Genomic DNA, 18,182 nt, shown 5'->3' with positions numbered 1-18,182 from the left:
GAGTTGATGGGTGCAGCACACCAACATGGCACAAGTATACATATGTAACAAACCTGCATGCTATGCACATATACCCTAGAACTTAAAGTATAATTAAAAAAAAAAAAAAGAGGACTTTAACCACAATGTCCATCATATCTCTTATTTCTAGTCACTGTCTTTCCAAGAGTCACCACTATTTTGACTTGTTACATCCACTTTCATTTTAAAATATAAAGGTCAAAAAATTACGACTATGGCCAGGCGCGGTGGCTCAAGCCTGTAATCCCAGCACTTTGGGAGGCCGAGATGGGTGGATCACGAGGTCAGGAGATCGAGACCATCCTGGCCTACACGGTGAAACCCCGTCTCTATTAAAAAATACAGAAAACTAGCCGGGCGAGGTGGCGGGCGCCTGTAGTCCCAGCTACTCGGGAGGCTGAGGCCGGAGAATGGCGTAAACCCGGGAGGCGGAGCTTGCAGTGAGCCGAGATCTGGCCACTGCACTTCAGCCTGGGCGACAGAGCGAGATTCCGTCTCAAAAAAAAAAAAAAAACAATTACGACTATAAGACATAATTTCCCCATCAAGACACATTACTCACTTGTTGCCCAACTGAGTATTCTACCATTATGTAAGCATGTGCTGAGTGCATGTCCCCCAGTTTTACTGCTGTTGATTTAAGGAACCATGTTACATACGTGCTTTGATAGTCTGTCCCCTTGCAGAGTTTTCAGTAGGCAGACATGAATTTTTTTAAAAGGCCATTGTACAGCTACAGCTTTTCTGATTAACAGTATTTTATAGGAAATTCATGTGCTCAGGATGACCAGAGAAACTTTATTCTGAGGTGCGCATTAAAACAAGTAAAAAAGAAAGCAAAAATTATTAAAAATATTGTAATTACACAATGTCTTCAGATTACTACAGTTACATAAATGGTACATTTGAGTGTGCAGATTAGCATCTATTATAATGTTTAAGTTTTAAAGCATGATTTAAAATGGAATTTCAATAATACATCTGTGAAACCCATGATTTTCTCTGAAAAACTGATAACAAAATCAGTTGCATACACAATATGAAAACCAGTACTGTAGGTTTTAAGAAAAACTCAGAAATAAAATATGTATTTCTAAAAGTAAAAATTTTATTAAGATGATCTAAGCAGTTATATAAAGCTAGAGTTTTTTGGTCTTAATTCTTAAATATTCGTGACTCCAAGATAATTTGATTAGTCCATTACTTGAATGTAGTAGAGCATGAACTTACTATCATGTAGATTTGGATTCATATTTTCAACCTTGCCACTTACCAGCTATGTGACATTGGATAATGAGTACCTACCTCTAAGCATGTTTTCTTTAAAATGAACCCTTGTGATGGTCAACTGAGATAAAATATAGTCCATAGTACATTTTAGGAGTCACTAAACAGTTACAACTTTGTTGTTGTTATTATCATCATTATGTATGTCAACCCTCTGTTACTAATACATGCTGCAGTAGAGAACGTAGAGTTATACAGTATAAACACTTGTTGGCTGCGGGGTATTGAATTTCTGGTATTTAAAATACATACTTTAAAGTCTTCAGCTAGGTGCATTGTTTCCTGCCTGTAATTCCAGCACTTTAGGAGGCCGAGGCAGGTGGATCACCTGAGGTCAGAAGATCGAGACTAGCCTGATCAACATGATGAAACCCGGTCTCTACTAAAAAATACAAAAAATTAGCCAGGTGTGGTGGCACGTGCCTATAATCCCCGCTACTCGGAAGGCTGAGGCAGGAGAATCCCTTGAACCTGGGAGGCGGAGGTTGCCGTGAGCCAAGTTCATGCCATTGCACTCCAGCCTGGGTGATGGAGTGAGACTCCATCTCAAAAAATAAATAAATAAATAAAATAAAATATATAGTTGAAAGTCTTCAAATGAGTATGTGAACTAGGTTTAAGAACTGAAAAGTTCAGTGGGTTTTTTTTTTGTTTGTTTAACCGTGTCACTTCATGTGTTGAACAGCTAACTTTAACAACCATTGGTTAATTTTCAAACACTGACTAACTTTAAACATTGTCAAAGATTCTCTTTTGTTAAAAATATTATTTATGAAATTCTTTGTGTTTTGCTGTATCAAAGAGGTTAGTAAATATAAAACTTAAGATTTCCTAACACCAGACTAGATCTAACCTTTCATTTACTTTCATTTGTCTCATAAGGAAGTACCATTTTGTGCTATGCCTGCATTACTGGAGTCATCACAGGATAACAGTGTTACTCCATGAAACTAGACCCTTTCCTCTGCAAAATAGTATCTGGCACTTCTCAACTTTCTCTTTTATTTTTTCATTTTTTATTTATTTATTTATTTTGAAACAGAATCTTGCTCTGTTACCCAGGCTGGAGTGCAGTGGAATGGTCTCTGCTCACTGCAATCTCCGCCTCCTGGGTTCAAGCGATTCTCCTGTCTCAGCCTCCCGAGTAGCTGGGATTACAGGTGCACCCCACCATGCCTGGCTAATTTTTGTATTTTTTTAGTAGAGATGAGGTTTCACCATGTTGGCCAGGCTGGTCTTGAACTTTTGATCTCAAGTGATCCACCTGCTTCAGCCTCCCAAAGTGCTGGGATTACAGGCGTGAGCCACCATGCCCAGCCTCAATTTACTAAAGTTGAAAAATATGAGAGCTTTTGACTTGTAATAATAATACGTAAAATAACTACAGAGTCTTCTGTTTTCAATGTAAAAGGCAGATAAGGAACCCCTTTTCGTGATATGCTTGGAGAAAAGTTAACTTACATAACCATGAAATTATTTTTAATATGATTTAGGTTAATAAGTTAGGAAAGTACCACTTTCCTGCCATTTTTTGAGCAGCCTCTTCTACTTTTTTTTTTTTTTTTTCATTTCTAACTTTTAGGTCATTTGTTTTTCTGCATGTTTGCTCTGTTGTTGCTTAAAAGCCTAGAACCTATTCTTTCTGACACTTCATGCCTACTAAATTAGGTATGAGCATTTGATACTATTATGGTCTTTACCATTGAAGTCATTTCTTTTATGTATGCTCAGCAGATACTTGCTCAACCTGATATTTTTATAGAGGAAAAAAAGACACCGTGTGCTTTTCCTCTTTTCTTGAAAATTAATGATCTCTTTCGTTCATGCTACAAGCAAGACCTTTTTCCTCATGTCCTCTTGAAAATCTCTGCCCTTCAACTGTTGGCAGTATCCCCTTCTGTTTTTAGTTTATTTAAGCAAACTTGTTATTTGGGTGTACTTCATGTAGCCATGGGGACCTGAAGCACTAGCTAGAAAGACATCTCATTGTAAGGCATTCTTACACAATCTTATATGTAGCACTTGGCTATCTCTTCTGTTTAGAAGTTGTGTATATACACAACTTACATTGTATATATAGGAAGATGAGACTATATATACTATTTTAGTTTTAATAACTGGTTAATTAACCATGGGTATGAGGAGAAGAGATTAGTCACCTCTTTTTCTTCTTTTTTTCCTGTCTTCTGTGATTCATTATTTTCCTCTAATTTTGAAAATTCCACTTGTCAGTAATAAAAATTACAAAATGAGTAAGAAAGTACTCAAAAATGTGCAATCATTATTAACATTAAATTATTTGAGTTCTTTTTTCTAGAATTTGTCAGTTGGTGGAAAGAGAAGGTATATTAGTCCATTTTCATGCTGTTGATAAAGACATACCCAAGACTGGGTAATTTATACAGGAAAAAGGGTTTGTGGTATTCACAGTTCCACATGGCTGGGGAAGCCTCGCAATCATGGCAGAAGGCAAGGAGGAGCAAGTCACTCTTACATGGATGGCAGCAGGCAAAGAGAGCTTGTGCAGGGAAGCTCCTGTTTTTAAAACCATCAGATCTCGTGAGACTCATTCACTATCATGAGAACAGCACAGAAAAGACCCACCCCCATAATTCAATCACCTCCTACCAGGTCCCTCCCATGACACATGGGAATTGTGGGAGTTACAATTCAAGATGAGATTTGGGTGGGAACACAGCCAAACCATATCAGAAGGCTAATAGGGAAGGAAGAGTGAATGATGACATCAAGGTTTCTATTGTGACTGAGTAAATAGTGATGTGATTAGGAAATACTGGTAGTAGAACAAGTTTTAGTAGGGAATATAATGAATTCAGTTGAGGAATATGTAGATGTGATATAGGACAATCTAGATGTCTGTTAAGTTGATATTCAGAAAAGAGTTATAAGGACGCAAGACATAGATTTTGGAGTCATAAGCATATGGGTAATAGTTGAAGCTAAAAGTCTTCATGAAATTTGCCAGGCCAAAAAACTAGTAAGTGAGGTGTTCAAAAGAAGAGGACTGAAGATGGAGCCCTGAAATGAACTATAGACTGTAAGAGATGGAAAACCGCCATCAAAATGATGGTAGTAACAAAAAGAAGAAGGCATGCAGAAGAAACAGTTACCAGGAAAAAAAACAATGTATGAATTCTCTGCCTTTTGGCTAAGATAAAGTGAGAAAGATAATGTCAGATGTCTCACATAGTTGAAAAGAACTAAAGACAAATGGAGTTGGTTATTAGGAAATTGCTTTTGATCATAACAGCTTTAGCAGGATGTTGGAATACATTGGATTGCAAAGTTGGAGGAATTCAGTCCTCCAACTGAATTCGTTGTGGTTGAAAAAGTGTAGATGACAGGATGCTTGGTGGTACAGAGAAGCAGAGAGAATGGTAATGGTAAAGGAGAGGTAGAATCCTTCAAAGGAATTTTTTAGTTTGGGAAACTTAAGAATACTTTTATCCAATGCAGAGGGGGTTGATTAAGAATAGTAGTAGAAAGAGCAATGACTAGTGAAGGCAGATTTTATACTTACCACATCAGGACACGCCTCAACTTACTCAAAGAGTTGTTGAGCCTGCTGTGAATCCATGCTGGTAGACCATAGCTGCAAATTACCTAGTTAGTACTTAACTCTACTTTTATATTCCTAACAGGTTAAGAAATGATATTAGTGTTTTATAGTTCTCATGTATTTGTGGTGTAATTATTTCTGGTGATTATGCTTATTTCAACAGGTGTTTCTTATGGACAAAGCAGTAGTGATGTTGAAGCCCTACATCGAGCTTATTGTCATATAGCCCATTCATTGGGAGATGAAGACAAACAAAAAATTGAGAGTAACACAATGGAAGATATCAAGAGCTCAGTGAAAGGTCATCCTCAAGAAAATGAAGAGAATTCAAAAAACATCTCCACTATGGAATCCGGTAAAAACTGATAGATGAATTTTTCAATTATTTGATATCCTTTCTAAAGAGTTTTTAGTGTAATATAATTAAAATACAATTTGCTGTAGTGATTGTTTCTGAGTCTCTGAGCTTAATTAAAGAGTTTTTTTCAGCCGGGTGAGGTGGCTGACACCTGGAATCCCAACACTTTGGGAGGCCGAGGTGGGTGGATTATGAGGTCAAGAGATTGAGACCATCCTGGGCAACATGGTAAAACCCCATCTCTACTAAAAATACAAAAATTAGCTGGGCATGGTGGCGCACGCCTGTAGTCCCAGCTACTCGGGAGGCTGAGGCAGGAGAATAGCCAAGATCACGCCAGTGCTCCTCCAGCCCTGGCAACAGAGTGAGACTCTGCCTCAAAAAAAAAAAAGAAGATTTTTTTCAAATGAAACACAGGAATCATTGACTTAACTATAAAATTAGAGCCAGACACATAACAAAAATTCAGTTTCGTTTCTTTTTTGTTTTTTTTTTTATTTTTTTCTTTTTTTTTTTTTTTTTTGAGACGGGGTCTTGCTCCATCGCCCAGGCTGGAGTGCAGTGGCACTGTCTTGGCTCACTGCAGCCTCTGCCACCCTGGTTCAAGCAGTTCTCTTGCCTCAGCCTCCTGCGTTACTGGGATTACAGATACCTGCTGCTACGCCCAGCTAATTTTTGTATTTTTAGTAGAGATGGGGTTTCACCACGTTGGTCAGGCTGATCTCGAACTCCTGACCTCAGGTGATCCACCCATCTTGGCCTCCCAAAGTGCTGGGATTACAGGCATGAGCCACTGCGCCTGGCCCAGTTTCTCTGCTAATATGCCTTGATCAAATTAAGAAGTCACTTAAAGGGACATTTTTACTATTTTGCCTGTACATGTACTAAAGTTGTATTTTGTTAGAGAACAGCATTTCAGGATCAACCAAATATGTACTGAGAGTGTGTTTGTGTATAGATATTTTTTGATAAATATATTTAATATTGATATTTGAGATATTTATTTGATATTTTCATAAGAAAGAAAGTTTTCCTGGTATAAGGAAACTTAAGATGGAAAACCAGGTGTATTGCATGTACTGTTTTGTTAACTGTGTCAGAGAAAATATAATTTTGGTGCTATTACACATGTAAATTAAGCAACCTACATAACATTTTTTGTTTCTGCTTTTTTTTCTGCCTCTTAGATCTGCCCACAGTGGAGGAGCTGATGAAACCTATCAGAATAGATTCCTTTGGGGTCAGTGGTTTTGATTTACAACCTATGAGGTATGCATTTTTTTATTTGTTGTTTTGTCATTGGAAACTTTTATAGTTATTTGTTCTATGTAATCATTCCTAGTGAATGATTAATGACTAATATTATTAGCTTGAGTCTACCTGTGAGTCATTACTCTTTTCTTTTTATATTCGTCCTTACTCAAGTCATCAAAATTCTAGGGCTAAATGAAAAAATAAATAGATGCTATAAAAAAGTTGCTGCCACTAAATAGTCCTAAAGGTTTTCACTGAAAAATACAGTCTCCTCAGCTTTAAATAATGCTGGAACAGTTCATTCACGATGAGGGAGAAAGTGAATTTTATTCTGTTTATGAGTCATAGATTTGCTTCTTTATAAACCAGTTAGTTTTGACTTAGTCACAGACTGGCTGTCATCTCACAGGGTGAGTTTTGTAGCCACAAGAGAAATGATCCTCATTAAAATGCTTCAGGTCCAATACAGTTTAGTGGAAGTATGTGTGACCCACTGTCATTCTTCAACACGGAGTAACACGTCACAGTAACCTTGTCATAGACAGCGTTGCTTTTGTGTAGCACTGAAATGTCATTTCCAGTCTCCCACGCGATCCTCATAAGTAGGGAAGGCGTCTTTATGCCCGTAATTCAAGAAATGAAACTGAGATGAACTCAATTTACTGGTAGATGATAACAGCTAACATTTGTCACATTTACTTTGGGCAAATAATTTACATGTATTATTTCATTTAACCTTGCAGCAACTCCATGGGTTATAGTCCATTATTATCCCTATTTCATAGACAAGAAGACTGAAGCCTAAGAGGTTAAAATAAATAAAGCCATTGCCCAAGGTCATAGAGCTGTGGACCAGGAACACAGGCCATTCATGTGCCTAACCACTTATATTGTCAGGTCTTTGATCTCCATAAAATACTTCTGTGAAGTAGCCTGTCATCCATTCATGTTGTCATTTGTTCATTTGTGTCTTCAACAGAGATGTTTTGAGCCCCCTTCCTATACTATATCCTCATGATGTAAATCCACATGTGGTGATTTCCTGGCCTTGTTTCTACATTTGTACTAGTTGACAAAAAAATGATGCAGTGAACCTTACACTAAAATTCATTCACTTCAGTGCTAAGTCTAGTAGTCTTCCGTTGATCTATAATGCTATTTAGTATTTTTAAAGGAGAGATTGTGCCCGCTCATCATTGCTCTTTGGGGGTATGTTAGTGATAACTAAAGAGATTTTCTTACACGTCTTGTATCTTTGTTGTTATAGGTAAAACCATTTCAATAATAGAAATTCTAAAATAGATTTTTACATTTGTGTTTAAAAGCTTAAAACAGATATACTTACATTAAAGGTATAACAGTAATCATATGTAATAGAAATGTCAGTAATATGATCTCTAGTACACATACCTAAAAAATTTTAGTAAACTCTGGAGTAAATGACCCTAGCTGCTGTAACATAATCCTTGAAATCTTAGTAGATTATCATCAAAAATGTATTTTCTTGCTCACATCACTGTCCCTTGTGGGTCAGTGGGGTTGAATTGGGGCTCTGCTCCACATAATCATTTAGGAACCTAGGCTGCTTCTGTCATCAGCACATAGTTTTAAGATTTGTTATGACATCATCCAACCAGTCAGTAAGGAAAGAAAGATAATGGTTTTGCATCCTTTCTTTTAACTGCCTTAACACAGAAGTTTCATATCACTTCAGCTCACATTCCATTGGTAGGAGCCAGCACATCTAGCTAACTAGGTCCAAGGAGGCTGTGAAATGTGATTTGTTTCTGTGCCAAGAAAGAAAAATGAGTTTGGTCGGTATCTAGTCATTCTCTGCCAGGATGTACCTTTCTAATAACAAAATATCAATTTCACTCTTCTTCATACACGGACTCACTTATCCCCTTCCCCAAGCAGGCATCCCCAAGCCCATTCAGGACTGTATGCATCTGAAAGACCAGGATTTCCAGGTGAAGCACAGTCCTCTCTGTCAGGTTTGAGTACAACTCCTCATTGTCTACCAATGGATGAATTAAAAAGACAGGGTTATATACTTCCTCACCCCCATACCAATATATAATGGTGGAACTGCAGTAGATATGCCCTTTCAGCAAGGAAAAGTATAAGGAAAATACAGTAATCAATGTTGCAACTTTGAGAACCACTGGAAAGAACTTGTAAAGGCCTCCTACCTTGGGAATAGGGATTTCCCTTGATTAGGTTATTATTCTATTAAGAAGGGGCTATCTTAAATCTATTATTCTATATAGCCCCTCATTCCATTCCTTGGAGGATTTGTCTTGTATTTTATCACCATTGGCTACAACTGAAGTGGATTTTAGGTTGAGGGGTATACCCACGTTGGGGCATACACTCCCTTCTCAATCCACTTCCTGCCTACAGGTAGCTTTAAGGTTCCCAGTCACTGGCTTTTGAGTTTCTTTTTTTTTTTTTTTTCTTTTGAACAGGGTTATGGTTTCTTTGACATTATATTCTTTCAGAAGGTTTAGTAACCTAGCAATCTCTTTGGTCCCAGTGAATTCCATGTGCCAGCAATGAAATTTAGAGTTCTTTGCTACCCAGAATCTATAACGAACTTAAGCAAATTTATAAGCAAAAAGCAACCTCATTAAAAAGTAGGCTGGGCACAGTGGCTCACGCCTGTAATCTCAGCACTTTGGGAGGCCGAGGCAGGCGGATCATGAAGTCAAGAGATCGAGACCATCCTGGCCAACATAGTGAAACCCGGTCTCTACTAAAAATACAAAAATTAGCTGGGCATGTGGCATGCACTTGTAGTCCCAGCTACTCAGGAGGCTGAGGCAGGAGAGTCGCTTGAACCCAGGAGGCAGAGGTTGCAGTGAGCCGAGATTGTGCCACTGCACTCCAGCCTGGTGACAGAGCAAGACTCCATCTCAAAAAAAAAAAAAAAATGTGGGCAAGGACATGAACAGACATTTTTCAAAAGAAGACGTGCAGTCAACAAGCATTCGAAAAAATGTTCAACATCACTAATCATTAGAGAAATACAAATTAAAACCACAATGAGATGCTATCTCACGTCAGTCAGAATAGCTCTTATTAAAAAGTAAAAAACAAACAAACAAAAAAACCATGCTGGTTGCAGAGAAAAGGGAACATTTATACACTGCTGGTGGGAATGTAAATTAGGTCAGCCATTGTGGAAAGCAGTTTGGTGACTTCTCAAAGAACTTAAAGCAGAATTACTGTTCGACCAGCAATCTCATCATTGGATATGTACCAAAAGGAATGTAAATTGTCTACCATAAAGACATATGCATGCATATGTTCATTGCAACACTGTTCACAATAGCAAAGATAGGAATCAACCTAAATGCCCATCAGTGATAGACTGGATAAAGAAAGTGTGATACATGTACGCCATGGAATACCATGCAGCCGTAAAAACGAATGAGATCACATCCTTTGCACCAGCATGGATGGAGCTAGAGGCCGTTATCCTAAGCAAACTAATGCAGGAACAGAAAACAAAATACTTATGTTCTCACTTATCAGTGGAAGCTAAACATTGAGTACATATGGACAGAGAGATGAGAGCAACAGACACTGGGGCCTCCCAACAGGTTGGGAGGAGGGTGAAGATCGAAAAGCTACCTGTTGGGTACTATGCTTATTACCTGGGTGTGAAATAGTCTGAACACCAAATCCCCGTGAACAATACCCGTATCCCTGAACCTGGAATAAAAGGTAAAAAAAAAGTCCTTTGCTAGACAAAGGTTTTAAATCTGCTTTATTCTTTGATTCCTTGTCCCTCTAATTTTTTTCTCTGCATTTATTTGCAGTTCTCTAGATATGTGGGGAAACAATACCTTAAATGTGAAGATGACACTCTTTTTTGTTTTTTTTTTGAGACGGAGTCTCACTCTGGATTACACTCTTAATATGATCTTTGCTAAGGAACTGGGTCACTCCTCACTCTTCAACCAAGAAGTCTCATGAAATCTTGCTTTTTCATAGTATTCTTCAAGGCTGAATCTTACAGCTTGAGTCTACACAGAGAGAGAACCCATTTCTAGAGTTTCTAGATTCTTTCTATTCTCTTTAAATTCTGCTTACAAACCAGCTCATTCTATGTTGAACTCATCAGTTTTTTGGTAATATCTTGTCAAAAGAAGCTAATAGTAGCCAGCACTTAACTCCTTGTTCTTTCCCGTCATTTCTCTTAGTTCTCCATGGTCGGCTGGCATGTGGTCTCCCTTACAAACTTTTGTAGATGACAATTTAGCAATGTTTTGCCACTGTAAAACATAGGCTGCCATCTCTCCAGACTCTATCAGTTTCCTGCCACCCTAAACCTGACAACTAAGCCAGTAACAAATAAGTTGCGTTCTTGGCATCATAGCACTCACATTCTAAAGGGAAGAACTAGTAAATGGTCCCATCTAGATGGACGTTGGCAAGGAAATATAGTTTAGTTGGTACCCAGCAAGAATGAGAAACAATTTTGATTAACATCTAGCGAGGTTCTGCTGCTATGAAGAAGGAAAGAACTATTATATTTTTGATGATTCCAGCTACTTTAGAAGCTTCTAATGGTTACCAAGAAGTCAATCTACATTATATGAAAATGGTAGCCTCTTAAACATTCTTTAATCTTATTTTATAAATTATAAAATTAAATGGCCTAATTGACACATGATTAACTATTTTAAGACTAACAGTTCCCATATTTTTGGAGACCCTGTAGTTTGCCACTATTTAACTGTATTTAAAACATTTCCTTACGTTGTATCTTCTAGATTTTTAACATCTAATTGAATTGTTACATTTAAGTGTTTTAAACCACAGTTGCCATATTTTTGGAGACCCTGTAGTTTGCCTATATTTAACCGCATTTAAAACATTTCCTTACGTTGTATGTTCTACATTTTTAATAGCTAATTGAATTGTTACATTTAAGTACTTTAAACCACAGAAGTGATTTTCTTTTCAAAGCCTAGTGATTTTTCTGTTTTACATTAAAATTTGTCCTATACTGTGATTAAGTATATGCTTTTTTAGTATTTATACTCTAAGCCTCCTTAACATAAATTATGATTATTTCTTTAGTTTCTTCTAGAAATGTTTAAAATGTTTTTCTTATTTCAAATGCATGTCGACTTTATAAGAAATTGTAGATAAAAGATATATTACAGAAAGTTCACTTAGAAATTTATATTTTACTTTTCTTCTACAAAAGCAGTCTCAGTCTTGTTTGGTTTGGTCTTTCTCTAAAATAGATCTCAGCATTACCTTTATAATCCTTTGCATTATACTACATTAAAATTATCTGAAATTAAAAGCAATTACACTACGTGAGTGTACTGTTAACCAAAATTATAAATAATGTATTTAACATCAGTAACTTAATATGAATAATTAACAACTCATATATATAGTGCATCTGCGTGTACACACACACGTGGTTATTACTGATGTTTGAAGAGCTGTTACATAGAGTTCATTATCTGTGTCCTGTTTTGTTGTATAGCTCTGAGAAAGTGGCCGAAAGTAAAGAAACTGAATTTGTTAACTCTTTACCCCTGAAGATGAACCCAAATATTATGTCTCAAGACTCACAACATGTGAACCATTTTTTTGACAAAAATGATGAGAATGTGATTTTACAAAAGACCACAAATGAGAGTATGGAAAACAGCTGTCCACAAGTAACTGCCACAGAAGAACATGTTGATAAAATGTACCTTAATATTTTGAGGAAAAAAATATCTGTTAATTCTTCATCATTATCTCAGGATGATAAAATTAATAAAGTAAGTATTTATAGTCTAAATTGATTTGAGATATTGAGAACTGAAGTTATGTAAAGTATATAAGTACTATTGGTAGGTGTGTGCTTTTTAAACTAGTGGGATTGATTGTATACTGACCTCCACAGTAGATCTTGGATATTTGTGAGTGATATTTATTACAATGCTAGCCAATCCCCAAATTCAAAAATACCACCATAACATTGGCTTGCTTTTAGAAGCCATTCTTTATACATTTTTTCCTTTTTTTGAATAAAATATAGTCCAGAATTTAAACAGTATAAGAAAAAGTTTATTCATCATTGTAGTGTGCACTGTTCAGTCTTTCCAGTCATTTGTATTTTTTAAGTTGTCATTTTATAGGAAAGCAGTTAACACCTGTGAAGAAATTTACATTGTACTGATTCTTTTTCCTGTATTCTTGAGCTCTTCTGCTTTATAGTTCCCATGATTCAGACATTCTACTTGTATTTTATAATTTTGAATTATGTATTTAAGTCTTCTCCAGTTCTTTGTGGAATAAGGCAAGGTATTAATAACATTTTTAAAGCATCTTGAGAAATTCAGATAACAAATTAAATAAGATTTTATGGCATTTCAAAATATGTTCTTTCTGCTGTGTTCATTCAAGTAATTACACATCTTGGTTTCTGGCAAGCTAATTTTGCTTTATTATTTTGCTTTAGTTTGTTTCAATGCTAACTTTGAAGGTCTGCTTTAAAATACTAAAATTCTGATGCATTAGACTGCAAGAACTTAACTATAGTAGTTTGCTTTTTACAAACTACATTATTTGATAATCACTATTGTTTTGCCATCCTTTAAATATTCATTTACAGCAATAGTTAAAGTTTATTTAGGTACTGAAGAGCTTTTGCTTGTTGTGTACAGACTTACAGATCTCAACTTAGTTCTGAAGAAGAAGGGGCTGTAATGGGTAAACAGGTACCATACAAGAAGGCCAAAAGTGCACCTCCTTTACTTAAAAGGAAACCCCATCGTGGATTATATGCATCAGTTAGGAGCTCAGGCTATGGCAAACCGAGTTCACCACTCAAGATGTTTTCTACTCTTGAAAAGAAAACTTCAGGGGACATTATAAAAAGCAAAAACTTGAGATCGATTTCCACCGCTAATCAACCTAGGAAAAAAGGTAATCATATACTCTTTATTTAGTATGTTGTTTTACTTTCTTTGCTTCCATCGAGGAGAATTAATCTTAAGGTACCACATCCCATTTGTAAGATGCAATTTACAGGCCGGGCACGGTGGCTCAAGCCTGTAATCCCAGCACTTTGGGAGGCCGAGACGGGCGGATCACGAGGTCAGGAGATCGAGACCATCCTGGCTAACACGGTGAAACCCCGTCTCTACTAAAAAATACAAAAAACTAGCCGGGCGAGGTGGCGGGCGCCTGTAGTCCCAGCTACCTGGGAGGCTGAGGCAGGAGAATGGCGTAAACCCGGGAGGCGGAGCTTGCAGTGAGCTGAGATCTGACCACTGCACTCCAGCCCAGGCGACAGAGCGAGACTCCGTCTCAAAAAAAAAAAAAAAAAAAAGATGCAATTTACAGGAGGCAACAGGGCTTGACTCAGGGTGGTGGCAGTAGAGGTGATGAAAAGTGGTTAGATAAGGATATATTTAGAAGGTAGAACCAGAAATCTGAAAAATTGGTTTTGGATTGCTAAGATTTTTGGCTTGAGCAACTGGGAGAATGGAGTTACACTCAGCTGGAATGGGGAAGGCTGTGACTGAGTAGATTTGAGAGTTGGGGGAAAACTGGGAGTTTAATTTTTGAGATGATAGTTTTGAGATGTCTATTCAGTATGCAAGCAGAAGTGACAAGGAGGCAGTCAGATATAAAAGTCGAGTTCAGGAGGGAAATATGGATTATAGATACCATTTGGGAGTTGTTGAAATCTGATTGAGAATACCAAAAGCGTGAGCATAGAGGGAAAGAAGCAAGCCACGGCCTGAGGCCCCTGATCTTGCTAACCTGAAGAAATCAGGCAGAAGAGGAGGAACCTGCAAAGGAAACAGAGTGAGGTTGGAAGAATCCTGAGAGCATGTGGAATCCTGAAAACAAGCAAATGGAGAAAGTGTATTGAGAAGGACTGCTCTGTCATTTACTGCTGAGAGATTAAGACAGGTGAGAACTGAGAACTGCTCTTTGGGTTTAGCAAGGATGAGGTGATCAATAAAGTGTACCAGCAGTTTCCGTGGAGAGGTGGCTGCAAAAGGCAAATTAAATGGGAGTAAGCGGGAATAGGAGTGGAATGGTGCTTCAAGTTATAGACCACACTGCAGATAGTTGCTGTAAAAGGCAGCAAAATAATAGGCCAGTAGCCAAGATGGAAGATGAGACCAAGAACATTTTTGCTTTGCTTTGTTTTTATGAAATAAATGATTGTTTTGTTTGTATGATGTTAAGAAAGATTTGATAGAAGAAAAATAATTGACAAAGTACAACAGTGAGGGAAGAATTACTGGAGCAATGTTTTTGAGTAGAGTAGCTGTAATGGGATCTGGTGCACAGTGGAAGAAGGGTTGGCATTAGACAGTAACATGGCTATTTCCTGCATTCTAGGAACTGTGGCGGCAGATAGGAAGGGAGAATGTATGCTGGCAGGTGGTTAGATGTGCTGAGGATAGAATGCTTTTTGTGATAGCTCCAGTTTTCTCTGAGAAATAGAAAGCAGTATCATTAGATGAGCATGAGGGTTAGGCAAAGGTGTTTTGGAGGTTACAAGAGAAAAGAGAAGATATGAAGTAGCCATCTAGGAGAGTTAGACTGTCAGAAATCAAGACAGTCTAATTAAAGTTAGTGATCATGAATTTAAATTGAAATAACAAGTTGTTATTTAACACGTTAAATAACCAACTTGTTTAACCAACTGTTAAACGAACTGTACTTGGTAAAACAGTTGGGTTTACCAAAAAATATATTTTTGGCAAGTGATGTATGTAAAAGTAATTAGAATAGTTGACCATGGAATTTAAGTTGAGCAATGAAGGAAGAAAGGGCATCAAGGGAGTGTGACACAATGTGCAACAGGTACGATCCATCCACTGTGAGTCCTAGTGGGGTCAAAGGATTGTTGGAATCTGGGTACCAGAGGGTGTGAGGGGGGAAGACAGAGATGATAGTCATAGTAGGTGATTAGATGAGGGACTGAGATTGGGGAGTGGTTACATTACTGATAATAGTCTAGGAAAGACCTAAACTATGCCAGTGGGAATGAGTAGCTGAGATGGAAAGAAGTTCAAGGAACCAAAAGCCAGGGAGTTGAAAGGATCACCTATGAGTATGTTGAAATTACCAAGAATGAAGACAGAGGTAATGTCACAGTGAGTGAAAAAGAAATGAGAGGAATCATAAGGAGGTTGCTAGATGAAGACTAATATTTTTATGAGTAAAGTGAAATAATATTCTTAAACTCATTTTTCATATTTTAAAATTTTATAGCATTTGTGACATCCAAAATAAAAATAAAACACATTATTAAATTTTGTAGTAAATTTATAGTAAAGTATAATGATGGACCATAAATATTTTTATACTGAACTACTGTTTCTCACTAGACTGTCTATTAAGTATGTTTTTTTTAATCTCTGTTTTTTATTGAAGAATTGCCCAGAGCAGTTTTAGTTATATTCAGAGGAACTGTAATTCCTTTGGGATAGTGGTTACTTGTTAAAGATTGAGTTCTCCAGGAAGCAGAGTTTGAGATGAGATTAGTGTTCAGAAAATATACAGAATGCAGTTAAAATTAAAGTCAACATTGGTTAGGATGAAGAAAAAGCCCAGCTACTAGAACTTAACCAAATTAAAGATATCTTTTTTATGTAACAAAGAGTCCAGAGATAGGCAGTTCTTGGCTGGTAAGCTGTGGAGGGAACCAGATCCCTTTTTCTTTCCTGATGCAAAATCCCTAGTATGTGACTTTTGTCTTAACTGTCACAATGGCCACTCCGCCTCTGGACCCTGTCCATGAGATAGGGTGAAAGGTAAAAGGTAGATGCCAGTCAAATCATCAACTTCCTAATCAGGAAAGTTTTTGCATCCATCTTAATGACCTTTGATCTTGTGGCCATCAGTTGTATGGAGTTCAGGGGGTCAAGTATGTTTAACTATGTACATTGCTGCTCAGGACAGAATTAGATCTTTATTAATAGGAAGGAAGAGAAGGTTGGCAGTTAGCAGTACCAGCCATGTGGTTGTTTTCCTTTTTTAGTTTTGATTAATTTTCTTTGGCTGTAACTTGTGTTTTTATTTTTAGACTAATTTTTTGTTTCATGAAAGGACAAAAATTCTTATTACCTTTTCTTATTAAGAATTAAAAATTCTTAATATATGCTTATTGTTTAAAATTCAAAATTACAGAAAAGTAGAAGAAGAAAGCAATGATATAGCCAGAAACAACTGTTGTTATGGTGGGTTAGCAGATTCCATGCATCTCACTATGTGTATACTTACATAATAGAAGGAAATGTGAATTAATGGATGGAAAGAGAGAGGTAGATGTGGATAAATGGACAAAATATTTTATAAGAATGGGATTACACTTTACATGTTCTTTTAAAATAGGATATTAGATCTAGGTTTACTTATATCTATAAGAAGAAAAATAAATTTCATCCCAAGAAATTGTATATCTGAAAATACAAGGAAAAGATTATGAAAAATCTTTAAGGAAAGAGATTATGAAAACACTCAAAGGTTGCCATAACTGTAGTGTTGTTTCTTAACTTTTTCAATTTTAGACATTACCAATCGATTCCTTCCCTTCTGTGAAATATAAAGCATATTGTATCCCCAACTTACATGCTTCCTATTCATTTTTATTTTTACTTAAGATATATTTAGTATATTCTCTACTACAACCTTAATTTCCCTCAGCTTTTGGATTTAATTCTTGGTTCTGATTATTAAAGAGACTGAATGCTTTTCTCTTGTCTCTTAGCCATAGTTTCTCTATTCTGGAATTATTTTGATTGGTTTCTTTTTTGATTGAATTTTCTTATGCATTGCTATTCCAAGAAGGTTTCATGGGTTCCAAATCCCACAGTGTTTTCATGTTTAAATTTCATATTCAAGCAAATTTTTTTCATGTGTAAAAGGAGAAAGTACTGCTCATGTGCCATTATTTAAAATAATTACTTGGTACTTTAGTCCACTGAGAGAGAAGTCAAAATTAAGAATTCAAGAAGGGAGAATTCTGGCATAAAAGGACTGGCAGAGTACAGCTATGAACAAGAACTTGTGATAGGTTGAGTATTACATATCCAAAATGCCTGGGACCAGAAGTGTTTCAAATTTCAGATTTCACTGGATTTTGGAATATTTGCATTATATTTACTAGTTAAGCATCTTCAATCTAAAAATCCAAAATCTTAAATGTTCCTGTAAGCATTTTTCTATGAGCATCATGTTGACACTCAAAAAATTTCAGATTTTAGAGCAGTTTGGATTTTGGATTTTCTGGTCTGGGACATTCCACCTGTACTAACTGCCTTGTCCTGAGGAGAATCATGTGCTAGCAGATCACACCCCATTCATTTAATGAGCCTCCAGTGATTGGGAAGTTTTAAAAGCCTCCTCTTACAATGACTCAAAACAGCCTCTTCGTGAACACTTTTAGAAATTTCTCCAGAAAACTTACATCAGTCTAATTAAATGTGATCATAACTCTATAAGGAAAACCTTCACATACCTGGAAAAATAATTGAAATGAAATATTTTGGTGAGGGACTGTTGGTAATTTATTTTTTCTTTTGACTATTCTATATTTTCCAAATATTTAATAATCATGTAGAACATTTGTAATTAAAAAGTAAACTCTACATTTAAAAAGTTAGCATCTTGAATAAATTATTTTAAAAATTTAAA

The 18,182-nt window shown here is 36.5% G+C and overlaps 1 protein-coding gene across 2 annotated transcripts in view; it reads left to right on the top strand.

The window, feature by feature from the left end:
- Window positions 1-18,182, top strand: part of CEP162 (centrosomal protein 162kDa) — a 119,947-nt gene that overhangs the window by 29,216 nt on the left and 72,549 nt on the right. For both annotated transcript variants that reach the window (XM_011953493.1, XM_011953492.1), the window contains exons 10-13: window positions 5,052-5,243; window positions 6,434-6,515; window positions 12,013-12,295; window positions 13,184-13,445. In XM_011953493.1, coding sequence (XP_011808883.1) covers window positions 5,052-5,243; window positions 6,434-6,515; window positions 12,013-12,295; window positions 13,184-13,445 — 819 coding nt within the window. The remainder of the gene's footprint in view (window positions 1-5,051; window positions 5,244-6,433; window positions 6,516-12,012; window positions 12,296-13,183; window positions 13,446-18,182) is intronic.

The sequence above is a fragment of the Colobus angolensis genome, unplaced genomic scaffold (genome assembly GCF_000951035.1).
Source record: "Colobus angolensis palliatus isolate OR3802 unplaced genomic scaffold, Cang.pa_1.0 Scaffold362, whole genome shotgun sequence".
Lineage (NCBI taxonomy): Eukaryota > Metazoa > Chordata > Mammalia > Primates > Cercopithecidae > Colobus > Colobus angolensis.
The sequence above is the reverse complement of the archived record's forward strand: the minus strand, read 5'-3'. Positions and strand labels throughout refer to the sequence as shown.